This window comes from Magallana gigas, chromosome 1 (assembly GCF_963853765.1).
Source record: "Magallana gigas chromosome 1, xbMagGiga1.1, whole genome shotgun sequence".
Taxonomy (NCBI): domain Eukaryota; kingdom Metazoa; phylum Mollusca; class Bivalvia; order Ostreida; family Ostreidae; genus Magallana; species Magallana gigas.
In genome coordinates this window covers 39572191-39586224 of record NC_088853.1, presented here as the reverse complement: position 1 = coordinate 39586224, position 14034 = coordinate 39572191, and the positions used below count along the sequence as shown (strand labels likewise).

The 14034-nt window shown below is 33.5% G+C and overlaps 1 protein-coding gene across 1 annotated transcript; it reads left to right on the top strand.

The window, feature by feature from the left end:
* Window positions 1-523: 523 nt before the first annotated feature.
* Window positions 524-10121, top strand: LOC105327045 (microfibril-associated glycoprotein 4-like). Its single transcript, XM_066067083.1, has 11 exons — window positions 524-675; window positions 2324-2386; window positions 2586-2648; window positions 2879-2923; window positions 4902-4958; window positions 6041-6173; window positions 6888-6956; window positions 7055-7191; window positions 7605-7701; window positions 7960-8130; window positions 9006-10121. The coding sequence occupies exons 1-11, from the start codon at window positions 655-657 to the stop codon at window positions 9305-9307; spliced, it is 1158 nt and encodes a 385-aa protein (XP_065923155.1). The 5' UTR covers window positions 524-654; the 3' UTR covers window positions 9308-10121.
* Window positions 10122-14034: the final 3913 nt, after the last annotated feature.

Sequence of the window (14034 nt, the reverse complement as noted above, 5' to 3'; positions counted from 1 at the left end):
TCCTTTTAAATTATTTGCATAAAGAGACACAATTCGCTTACTTTATGTTTGACTCCACATATAAATATTTATCAAACGTTCATTAGAAATAGCAAGCAATGCACATTGCTTCATATATACTACCAAAAGTTGGTCAGAGATGCTACTCTAAATTTGTCTGTTTATTATCCATCCACGTTTATCTGATATCCAACACATTTTAATGACAGTCAGTTCACAGGAAAGAAGTTTTCCATTCATAAATTCTGGTTTTCCCTGTCGAAGAATTTTCATGATTTCAGGTCATTTGTTTCACAATAATTATGTTATTGTGTCTTTTAGTTTATAATATTGAAAATGGGATAAGCGTGTGTAATTTAAAAGAAAACCAGCATTCATCACACAGATTTCATATGACTTACTTAACTCAGGGGGTGTACAGTTATTTTCACATTATGCAATTAGCTGCTCTGTTGAAATTTAAAGGTGCATACTTGACAAAGGATGATGTTTATGCATGGATATTTACTATTATGACAACGACCAGGAAGAGAATTTAATACAATGATCACTAAGCTGGCACTTTTAAAAAGAAAATTCAAAATAAAGTTACTGAAAAAACCATTGCGAATCAACACATCAGATCATCAGTTTGGGATAGTCAGTCTTTGAAAAATGTATTCCGATAGGTCTGAGGTAAGTTGTATCTGTATAGGTCTGAAGTAAGCTGTATCTGTATAAGTCTGAGGTTGTATCAGTATAAATCTGAGGTAAGTCGTATCTGTATAGGTCTGAAGTGCGTCATAACTGTATACTGTGGAATCCTTTCATTTCGTGGGAGTCAATTTTCGTGTAAATTGTTGGAGAAGTCGTATCTATATAGGTATGAGTTAAGTCGTATCTGTTTAGAAATATATGTCAAGGTCAGATACTCGTTATGTATTGTTTGGTGAGTTTAATTTGTTTTGAAGGCCTGACTCGCTCATTTAAGATTTTAGATTTTTTGTAAAGTCTACGAGTATAAGAACTTTCTTTTAGTTATTATTGTTTTTTGGTTTTTTTTTGTTTTGCGATCGGCTTCGGCCGATCACAGTTGTGTCCATACTAGACATCCGGCAAATTTAACTATTTGCGCACGCATTGCGCCTTGCACTATTTTATTTACTATGCAATGACAACCTTATTCAAATCTTTAATTAGATGTAGAGTACTGAAACAGTAATCTTATCCGTTTACCTTTAAAATAAAACATTTATTGTGTTTCATACAGAGTGATTTAAATCACGTTTTTTTTCACATATTCGTAAGAATATTAGACGGAAGTATAATTCGCCTACTAAAAGTAAAGCTCATTCATGCCTTGCCATTTCGGAAATCAATAAAACGGTGCTATATATAGTTTACTGCATGTAGCGTATATGATATAAACAGAGCTGACAATATATAAATAGTGCCTGTTTGGGAGGGTAACAGTTGAAATTGACATCCCCAAGGAAACCATTGTCAACCGACGCGACAATCCTCCGAAACAGGCACTATTTATTTTATTATACCGAATGTCTTAATTTTAGAAAATATTTTTACTGCTTTTATATAGAAATGACGTGAATTCTCAGCGAACCGATCGCGCATAATTTACGCGCACGAAACATTTCGTTGTGTTACCCGTTGCTAAGTGTGTTGCTACCGCTGAGGGTAATAGAACGGATTATAAACTGAGTCTAAACCAATCAGATTTAAGTATTTAACATGAAAGTATAATTAATGATATATAATGCCGACCATTCCTTTAAAAGGAATACTTGTTTTTGTTTCGGGTTTTGTTTTTGTTGTATTGGGGTTTGTTTTTGTTTTAGTTGGGGTTTTTTTTTAGGGAGTCTTGTTTGGGTTTTTGTTTTTGTTTTTGTTTTTTGTTTCTTGAAATTTTTTTTTAATATTCACTACCACAAAGTGATTGTGTTGATATTAGGATGAAAGAGATCATTTGCTTTTCTTTTTAAAATAAGTGGCATTTTATATACATCATATAGCAAAAACGTAATGTGCCCATCTGTTTTTTATTCATTCATACCAGGTATACTGTAAAAGTGGTTAATTACGCAGGTGGTTAAGTACGCGTTTTCTAGGGCCAATCAATACGCGTAAGTGTTAAATACGCGGTTTCAGGATTTACTATTCTTCAGTTTAAATTTTTGTTTATCATACACGCGGGGGTATTTTACGCGCTTTACTGCGTCCATGTAACTGGGGTAAATTTCCCCTTGGCGTAAATAAACACTTTAATAAACACTAAACAATTTAAAGAATTTAATCAGTTGCTGATTGTTTTATCAATTATGTTCAGGGTTCAAGAGGGTCCGGATACGCACAGTTTTCAGCTATCAGCAGTTCAATCAATTCAAAACAGGTATGTTATTTAGTAAATAATAATTTTACGAGAATCAAACATTAAAAAATGCATTTTATACCGGTTTTTAATATATATTGTAGCTAAGACTCGCTTGCCAAGTATTTTTCAATTTTAATTTTAAATAATCTCATAAAATTGATGATACCAATGTGTTGGTTAAGAGTTTTGTTAAAGATAAAAATGTTACCTTTTGCAGAGCATAGCAATATACACGGTGATTTCCAATTCAACTTCAACTACATATGATAAAATTTCAGAGGTAGGTATTCAAATAGAAGAAACGATATCCTATGTATTAAATTAACTTTGTTTTTGAAATTGATCCTTATTTGTAGTAAATACATGTACGTTCCAATAAATCACTAAATTCTATTTTTTATAAACAATATATGTGTGAAAAAATGAGATTTGTACAAGAAAAACCTGTAGGTTAATGCTAAATTGTTATTTTAATGAAATGTATATTTTGTGTTTCTTTTTTAAATGCAGGGCTTTTATGACAGACAGACTGGTAAATTCATAACACCAAAATCGGTAAGGATTACACTTGATTAACATTGATGAAGATTCTGTTTATAGTTCATTTATCCAGAATGGCAAATCACTGGGTTTTTTTTTTATTACTGGATATGTATATATAAATTGACAATCGGGCCAATGGGACTTATATATCCTTAACAGACCTGGTAAAATATTCACATTTAAACCCACTCTACTAAATTACATCAAGATATGGTTTTTTAACAAGCGCAAAACATGCAAATGGAAAAAAATCACTTTAAATTTTACCGCTCGTCATGAAAATAAAGTTTCCTGTGATCTTTAAACTGGAGACTTTACGTTATGATACAGAGAAACAACACTTTATTGCGGCATAGAGATAGACATCTAAATGTCGCGATATATATTGTTACCCAATGCGTTAAAATCGCCATTCTGTGATGTAATGAATTTACCGGGCTTAAATGATCCTCAAAGCTGAAAACGGCTTGTAGATAGGCACTGCCCGCCATATTTCTGTTTTCTAATCGCTATTCCTGCAAACCTCATATTACAACATATCCATTTAGGCCTGTTCATGTTTTTGATTAGATCCGTCTGAAGCCACAAGGGAAATGTATACCCGCAAACCTCTTAATAGTTTAAAGTATTTCGATGTAGCGGTACATTGTATCACCTGTATGAAGCTAGTATATTTGGCCACTCTGTGTTACTCGGTCGCGATGAAAATTATCAAATTTTACGCATTTTCGTAAAGCCAGGGGACTAATACATGAAAAACAACAGGTTAATGCATTATAAACAAACAGAAAATGCACATAATAAGAGAGAAATACATAAACTCCATAGATCACAAAGTGAATATTGCACATCGATTATAAGTTTCGTGTGTAATGGAATCAAAAGGAATCATATATCTGTGTGACGGACGGTGCCTTTATACACGGGGTGTTAAGCTTTAAATCGGGTGTAAATTTACTCTTTTAAAGTTCCAATTGCTTCAAATAATTATAAATGCCTTGTATTTTGACTCTCTGGTACTTGAACAAATACATGAACATGTTTATTTGTATTATCCTGTTTTGCATATTCATTACTGTATGACAATTTTTATATGCAAGATCAATTCACACAACAAATGTTCTATCAAAGGATGTTTAAAGCATTGTTAAAATAATACTAAACTGCATTAATGTTTGTTGAATACCATTTTATATAATTTTTGTTGTTGTTGATTTGATCAATGAAAAGACTATGTGCGGTATGGTCAAATATCTGCCCCCGATTTCAACCAATTTTTAAATAGTATCGTATAAAAATGAAATCTTAACAAATCATTGTAAAGAGGATGCCTATAATTTTAATTATGATTTTAGTCATCATTGCTCACTCCCTGTGTATCTATGACGTCACCTAAATGACCTAATTCCCGCAAATTTGCAAACCAATGAAGATATTCTCATTTTTGCTCTATATTTTGCATTCGGAAGTATAGAGCGCAGGCCTGCTCAAGTGCGATTTTAACATATGTTTTTCTTCAGATAGTTATACATATTATACTAAAAAATGGTACTTGAGCAAGCCTGCGCTCGATGTTTCCCAGTCGAATAACCATCGGAAAACACCCATATTTTGCTACAAAACATCAATTTATCAAAATAATGCAATATTCATGACGTCATTTCTATATTATGACGTCACTGTGGTGATAACCTTTTACACCTTTATTTCCAATATGATTTTAACTATCTTTCACCTTATTTTAAAGCTCTTTCTAAAACTTTGATTTTTTGGGGCAAAAATTGCATAAAACCGCACTTAAGTCCTTTAATAATCATTGATTTCCAAAATCCTGTAGCATACTTTTTTGATGTGATCGTTAAAAGCAAATTCCCATATTATTCAAAATTTGACTATCCCTTAATCAACGACAATTGGTATAAAACAACAATTAAAGAGATAATATAACAGTTATTTCGTCTTTTTTAAAAACAGCAGTTTTGTGTTGCAGGGCCGACAGGGGAAACTTCCTAGAATTAAAGATGAGAATCCTGATCATGTAGAACAGGTATTAGTTCATATTAAAAAAAAATCCTAAGATACTGGACATTCCTCATTTTATGCGAGTACTTAATTTGTTTAGCATCAAGTTGAAAAATATAAATTCGCAAAAGCCGATTTTTTTAAAATCACAGTTTTCACTAAGTACATCTGTCCGAAAAAAACAAAAAATGAGATTTTATTATCTATGCTTTTTGCATGGTTTTACATGGCTAATAATTCCTTGCGTTTATTTCGGAATTTAAAGTAGTGGTGATGACAATATACTCGTTTAATATTTCAATTACCGGATAATACTGCTGTAGAGGCAGACGTATTCGTTGAGGATATAATTTTGTTATTTTCGTTGGCAGTATAAATAAATGAAATTAAATCCATGACGCATTTTTTAACCAAAGTATTAATAAATACAGAGTTGATAGGTAATACATTTTAAAGATAACGATATGACGAAATTAAATGCCAACGGAATTTTATTTGGTTTTAGAACAACGAAATTTTAACCCAACGAAAATATGTGCCTCTACAGTATGTCATTCAGATTGCTGATTGATTATTAAACGTATGGAAAGTTAACAAATGGGAACTGTGAGCTTCAGATATCAAAGAATAACAGTCATAAAATATCTTTGAAAAAAATATAAAAAATAAAACAAAAATATATAATATTATTGTTCATGCTAATGTCCGTGTATTTGATTCTGTGTAAGTAATATCTGTAGAGTATGAGATAATTGATTAAGAATACCTTGTACAGAAGCATATTGATGTTGATTTGAATTAGCGTACTGCTAAATGTTTCTTTTATTTTTTTTCTTAAACATATACACGTGTATTAAGCAAATGTACTTGATTGAGCCGAAGTTGTATTTGACCAATAACGCAAAAGATAGCGAAAGATAACTTCCGCTAAATCAAGCACATCGCTTAATGCCATGAATATTTGCATATGAATAATCACATTCAGGAATACGCTAATTCAAATCCACGCAAACTTGTTAAAAATCTAGTTTCCGCACAATATAGCTCACACGCCAAATTTTATATGTTTAGAGCAATGAAAAATAATCTCAATGTTGATTTCTATAGAAAAACTCCAACAGTAACGAGGAATATACTAGAGACTCAAAACGTCCATGTATTATTGTCATCCTGTCAGTTTTTGCCGTTGTTATCTCGACTACCGTTGCAACTATTGCGGTCCTGTACCTTCAAGGACAAGGTAAGATACAATCAATAACTATGTGTCAGAAATTTTCGTACGATATGGTTCACTACTCAAACGTATTGACGGCGTGGTCTTTTCAATGTAATGTAACATATTGTTTTAATTATGCTTTATCGACAAAGAGTTCTATATGAGCAGATCTGTACTCGGAAGAACTCGCTTTTCTTTAAGGTGGCTTACAACATCTGAAATTAGTTCCTCAGATCAGCAGAAACTTACAATATTATAATAGATTCTGTGATGGATAAAAATTCCAATAAGTAAAATAAATGCGATTTTGCATAGAAAATCATATTTTTAAAGATTTTATTTAAAAAATGTCAACAATAGCCCCGTACGGATTCAAACTTTTGTTTTGCAGTTCACAAGCCCGGTCTTCTAACAAATGTTATGACGATATTTGACCAAATCGCAATCTTATGACGTAGTGTCTTAAAAAGTATTAGTCTAGTTGTAGTGGTGTACCTTAAGGATATACACTATATGAGAACGATGTGTGTAATGATTGTCTTATAAATTCATTGGTCGCACTTAAATTATTATTTTAAAATATTATTCTAAAAGGCAAGTTAAAATGAGAATACTTTTCATAATAAGAAAATAAAATGTATCTTCAATAATTTATTTATTTGAAAAATAAAATATAAATGTGCTACGGATTCTTATCTTTTCAAAACCCACAGTTTCTATAACTTTTATGTTTTACAGATTCCCCCAACGATGACGGAAATATGTTGCGCCTTAACCGAAGCTATCTAAGAAGATTTAATGGAACCGGTACGATTCACCTTTGCTTGACATAATAGGGTATGGAATCATTGATAAATTATGTCTAGAAATAATACGCTAGTAAAAATGGAATGTATGTTCTACAGAAATCTTCAGTGACTGCAAAGATCTAAAGCTGTTTGGAAACGATAGTGATGGGCTTTACACTGTATACCCCGACCCACTTACAGAGACGCCAATCGTCGTGTACTGTGATATGACGACGGACGGTGGAGGATGGACGGTAATAAAATCCAAGCAGATCTAGAGGGGGGTCAGGGGATTTTAAACCCCCTCCCCCATGTAAAACTCAAATAACCTCAAATTACATCATAATATGACCACACATATGCCCCCCTCCCTTCCTCAGGCAAAGCATTAACCCCCCCCCCCCCCACCTCTGATTTTTTTTCCTGGATCCGCGCATGGAATTGATGTGTAACTATCATTTATCAGTAAAAGATTAGAGCCTAACCAGCATTATATTATTTGATCACATGTATCAGTAAAAAAGAAAAATAGTATTGTGAAAAGCAGTAATACGGAATATAAGATAATTTTAAAAAAAAATGATGAGAAAATGAATAATACTTCAAATACACATTCTGTATAGTTCTGTATGTGCCAAAATGTCTTTTTATTCTTCTAAAAATGAAGGTGTTCCAACACAGACGAGACGGGTCTGTTAATTTCTATCGTCAATGGGTCAGTTACAAGAATGGCTTTGGAGAGGCATCAGGAGAGCATTGGATTGGTATGGAGTTTATAACTTATTATTTACTATAGATGCGTGTGTATTTTTCTAACGAATTTCTTTTAAAAAGGAATCTCATTGAGGCGTTACACACTGTTATAATTTTGTTTTTGGTTTGAATGTGTTTTGGTGTCCGGCAAGATACTGTGCTATGAAGTGGGGTTAGAGTTTTTATTTGTACTGTTTCTTTTGTTTCTTGATTTTTTTTATCATGATTGAATACCTTACGTTTTCTATTCGACATACCTTGTTTTGCAGGTAACGACCATCTTCACAAGCTAACTTTTTTAGGAACCACTGACTTGTATGTTCGTCTAGAGGCATTCAGTGGACTCTGGTATAACGCCAAATACGGCGACTTTAAAGTGGCTGATGAATCCGATGGCTACAGACTGAGTCTTAAAGCCGGGTCGTATGAAGGAAATGCTGGTAGGTTGTTTTTGTTATAGTTTGTATAGTTTTTTTGATAAAATGAACGTTTTGAAATTAAATGTAAATAATTGCATAGAACTTGTTTAAGCATTTTGATTAATGGGGCACATTTTCATAACTTTCATTCATTTTTTCTCTTCCTTTTCATATTTGTTAGAATTTGATTAACGGTTTTATCAGTTTTCCTGCCATAGCGAATAGCTACTGTAAACAGGAAACTATTCGCCCCTGTATTATTTTCGCCCCTTTTGCCCTCGTTCTCAGCGTGCGAATTTAAGACTGGGCGAATTCCAATGTTCCAAGTTATCTCTTTTATACAAATCGTGTCTGGGCGAATTTTAGAACATAACCCAGTTATTCAGCCAATCAGATGTCCCAAATTCTCGCTAAAATGCAGTCTTCGTGAAGAAAGTTTTTTTCTTTTTTTCGAGTACCGAAGACTTTTTGATTGGTGGAAACTTTGATAAAGGGTAGTTTCGTATAATTTATCTTTGCGTGACTTTACGTTTTTATGTAATGTTTATGCAATTGTTGTAGGGCGAAAATAACCTGGTATACATTATTACAAATGTAACTTTAAAAAACTAGATAACAAAAGAAACACCAATCATTGAATAGTTGATTGTCACAATGGTTAGCAAACACTCTTAAAATCCAGACCCAGTTTGATATTTGTTTCACCTGTTGATACATGTACCACAAAAGAAAAAAAAAAACACATGGAAAAAAAAAATCTATATAACAAAATCAGCGGAGCGATCGCTTTTCCCCACCCCCTTCCGGTTTTATTAATTAATATTTAAACAAAATTACAAAATTATATATTCCTGTTCATTGCCAAGTTTCTTATTCATGTGTATAATTTTATATAGGCGACGGCATGGACAATCATGGAAGTACAGATCCAAGTGGCATGCAATTCAGCACCATAGACATTGATAACGATAACGCCCCCGCGCGGTGTACTTTTGCTCGCCAGGGGGCGTGGTGGTATAACGTTTGTACGCTGACAAACCTGAATGGGATTTATGGGAACGGAACCTGTTTGACAACTGAAACATGTAACTTTTGGTATCTGATAAGTTCAAGCTATGTCGGTGTGAAAACTTCCTATATTATGGTTCGGCGTTTAGAAAATCAATTTTATTGTGCATCGTGTAAGTCAAGTAAATGATCTGATGTTTGTACTGTATCTTCATTATTATTCCGATGGTTTAGGAATAGTTTTGATTTATGGTTTTAGGTAGTTTTTTAATTTACAAACTTTTTTGTTTTTTTCATATTATAACAAAAATGTGTATTATATTCTGAATCATTGTATTGTTATCTATACATTCATATATAAATTAATGTTATATGATCAATTAAGTATTTCTATTAATATTTCATTGTGTCTTACATCAGACATGCAATTCTAGTTAAAATGCCTCGTATCATGTTCAGTTATTTATTGTTTACCTGTCAAAAATCTGTTATAGACGTGATTCACCAAATCATTTACATGTTCTGAATTATCGTTCGTGTTTTGACACTACCCCCGTACATTGTTTACATTTTTACGAAATCAATTTATTTGCTTTGACACGTAATTAGATCGAGTAAATGCATGATAATTGTTTAAAACATGTTTATATTTACAGAATTAATCACCCTGTTCAGTTCCATGCTATTTTAATGCCATTTCCGCGAGATAATCGTCATTTTACCGCCCAAAAATTTCTATGTACGGAATATGCTTCACGAACCGCTTCACTCTTCAACATGCAACACTTATTTTTGTGTTAGCAACATTTCTTAATTTTGTGTTATATCATGTATTATTGTATTTAGATGCTGACCACTATTTTCCCGTATTTTTACCTCAGTGTGATCAGTGATTGCTTTTATCGGTCACCTTGATTGATGAACTGTGTCTTCATAGCGAGCTTCCATATTCAAGTGTATCAATACGCGCACTACTACAGAAGGTGCTTAATTTCATTTTTTTTTTAGTGTAAAATATTGCAAGGATGTGTATTAAGGCCATATGCGTATTTTGACATAGAAATATGTGTCCGTGTTATTAAATTAATCCTGACAAGGCTTTGTAAAGGAATAACATGTTTTTTTTATTATTTAAAATTTAAAAATAAAATATTTTAAATATGCTTGTTCTGAAATATAGGATACTTGTCCGGAATGTCCATGATCCGTACAGATTTCTGATTGGTTGTTTGTGTCCAGACAGAAAAGGACAAGTATTCGTTGTTTGGAGAAGTGTATACCTATATACTAGTTCCAGCAGCAGTATCACTTGAACACTCGTTCACATCCCGTTCGGCTAAGCACTCATAAGTTCAAATAGGTTATTCATTTTTATAACGAGTTGTCCGGATGTCCGGATAAGGCTGACTGGATTATTTACAATTTACTGGAAATTATGAGGACTTAATTAGCATACCTACACTGTAGTACAAATGGGAAGGGGGTTTGATTTTACCAGATTAGACTGCGTGTTTTGACTAAAGCTTCCCGATCGGCGCAAGTTTATGCATTTAATATTTATTAATTAAGTACAATTTCTATACGCTGTTTATAGTTGATACTGAGCTTGGAAACGACAAAATCCGTCAGATACGAGAACTTGTAGCATTTTATTTTCTTTTTGAAGAGTTTTTGAAACGTTGATAGCCCCGGGTTTCAGGTTGTATTGTTTGAAATGGTCAGCATCTTTGTCTGTGTTGTGATAATTATATATTTAGCCATCCTTAATAAATCGATGTGTGTTAGAAAAACGGTGTTTTTCTTTTGTAGCTCGACTTGTTACAAACTGGTGTCAAAAGTGGGATGCTGTATTTTTTAAGCAGCGTCCAGGATTCTAACTTTTTCTGTTGTTTAGTTGGGGATTTTGATAATTTTTCAAGGTTGATGTTTTCTTTTCAAGTATCTTCTTGTGGTTGAGTTTTATCCTGGTGTTATAATGGCATCCCCGATCCTGAACTTATTCTAAATGTTCAACACCCGGAAGTTGACGACGATCGTCCGAATGATCTTCAGGAATACTTCAACGCTGACCAAGAAAAACGAGGTGGCGGTGACTGGAGGCGAGACTCGGAGCAGCGAGAGGGTTGAAACTGAAACCGGAAGTTTTACGGGTGGTTATGATTGGCAGGAGTACATTTCACATTTTGAGGTGTGTGCGGAAATGGGAATATGGAACGTTGGCGCTAGTAGCTTGTATCCAATGTCCCGCTCGCACTTTTTACATAAGTCTACCCATTAAGTCCAGACAGACGTACTCCGTACTGGTTGACAAACTAGAGCAGAGATTTGGAAGTTCTAGGCAGCAGAGTCGTTGGTTATCTAGATTTGAATCTAGGAGACGAACCCCTAATGAATCCATAGTGGCACTTGCCGATGATTTAAGACAAATGTCACAGAAAGCCTTCCCTAACTTTGATGCTTTAGCACAGGAAGCACTGCCTATTAATCAGCTTTATAAAAGTATTACATTTGAAATGAAATGCTGTTGCATAAACAAGGATTGCCAGAACATAACAGATGCGGTAGAGGTCATTGAGCGTTACGAGACCGTTCTTGGTGAAGGAGAAAAACGGAGACAGACTGTCAGAGTGATTAGTGACGATACGGAAGTCAAGAGGAGTAACTCCGGAAGCTGTTTAGATACAATCCAACTAGATCTGACGGATACCCTAAAGCAAATAATGACGAGATTGGAACGCTGGGAATCCGGACAGACAGCGAAATTTGGTGGACGACAGAATCAGAACAACAGGCAATGATTCATCTGCCGCGCCCCTGATCATTTCATGAGGGAATGTCCGATGGATCAACAAAAAAAGAGACCAAGAACAGACCATACGGTGGCAATGGAAGGCAACAAGGATCAAACACCAAACAAACAAATTTATTTTATTTACGGCGGATGATGGACATAAATGACCTAAGAAAATTTATACTAGGATGAATAAATTTGTTTAGGGCATATTAGTAAAATTAAAAGAAACGGGATGATGGCCTTCAAACCGTCGAGTTTTTAGGTCTGGGTACGGCGGATGATGGACATAAATGACCTAAGAAAATTTAGACTAGGATAAATAAATTTGTTTAGGGCATATTAGTAAAATTAAAAGAAATGGGATGATGGCCTTTATGTATCTGTATTGGTTGGTAGAATTTACGTAAATTTTCTAGATGATACTGGATTGACAGCAACGATCATTTCAAAAAGCATTTTTGACAACATGGCCTCTGATGTCAAACCTCGACTCAGAGAGGAAGAGAGGACACCAGTGAGTGTGAACAACAGAGAAATTACCATCTATGGTCATACAGAGATTCCAGTTACTTTTGGTTCAGTAAAATACAGTTTAAAAACCAGACATGTATCTGTCAATAAATAGAGAGTTGGAAAATATGTGGAATTTAATAATTGAACACCGTTGTTATCAAGTTTTATCAAAGCATAAATTACCTTGAAGATAGGCCATGATTTAAATTGTTTGATTTCGAATAACCATCGATCGAAAATAGAATGTATTTCAGTTATCGGAACAAATTAAAACGTTTCAGAAACTTATTTACAACGGTCAAATAAACAGCGTCATTTTTTTTCACGTAAGATTTATTCAAAATCTTTATACAAATTCAGCTTTTTACAACAAAAGACAAGTATTTTCTTTATTTTTTAAAAAAAAAATCTCTTAATTCTTCAATTTCACATTCACTTTACCAGTTATTTACTTTAGTAGCCTCTGACTTATACGTACGTCTAGAGGCACTCAGTGTAGCCTGGTATAATTCAAATATGTTTTGTTTTCCGATGAGATAGAGTTTTCTTGGGGAAAGTGTTATTTGACTTTTTTTATTGGTTTCTTCATTTTTTATTCAAAAAAAAGGATCTCAAGTTTTCAATTTGACATGCACGTTTTTTTGCAAGTAACGACGGTTTTTGCCAGCTAACGACTTTAGGAACCTCTGACCAATACGTACGTTTAGGGACATTCTAAATAAATTATATCGTTAAATGCCATGTATATATGTAAAGGAACAGCCACATTCAGGAATACGCTAATTCAAATCTACGCCAACTTTTTCCAAAACTAATTTCAGCGAACTATCGTAAACGCCAATTATTATACGTTTACAGTATCATTTTATATAGGCGACGTCATGAAAAAGCACAAATCCGAATAACCAGAAATGCAGCACTATTGATATAGATAACGTACGAGAACGCCCGCCCCGCGCGGTGTACTACTCCTCGCCAGGGGGCGTGGTTGTATAACGTTTGCACGCTGAAAAACCTGAATTGGGTTTAAGGGAATGACAACTGAAACATGTAACTTTTGGTATCTTAAGTGAAAGCTATATCGGTGTGAAAACTTCCTATGTGATGGTTCGGCGTTTAGAAAATCAATTTTGTTGTGCATTGTATCCGTCTAGTTCTAGTGAAGGATATGCTGCCTGTACCATTCTGTAAATTTTGTAACGACAGCTTACAAATAGTCATCATTCATTGTTAAATGTTTGTTTTTGAATGTATATCGAATTACAATATAGTTTGCTTTTATATCAATTGGAAACATTCAATCCTTGTTATCACTCGGTCTACGTGTAAAATCGTTGTAATAAGTACACACCTTAATCATCAGAAAAAGTATATCTTCATTAAAAATTAATTATATAAAGAATGACATATTTATATTTGTGGATGAAAGCGCACAAACCGTAAAATATCCGTGCTTATTCATATAAAATGGTTGATTGTTTAATGTATTATAAGTTATTCTGACCGCTGAAAAATTATTATTTCTTCAGCACTATGAAGTTGATATTCTTAAATATTCAATATACACTTTTTATGAACTGATATTCTTAAATATTCAATATACACTTTTT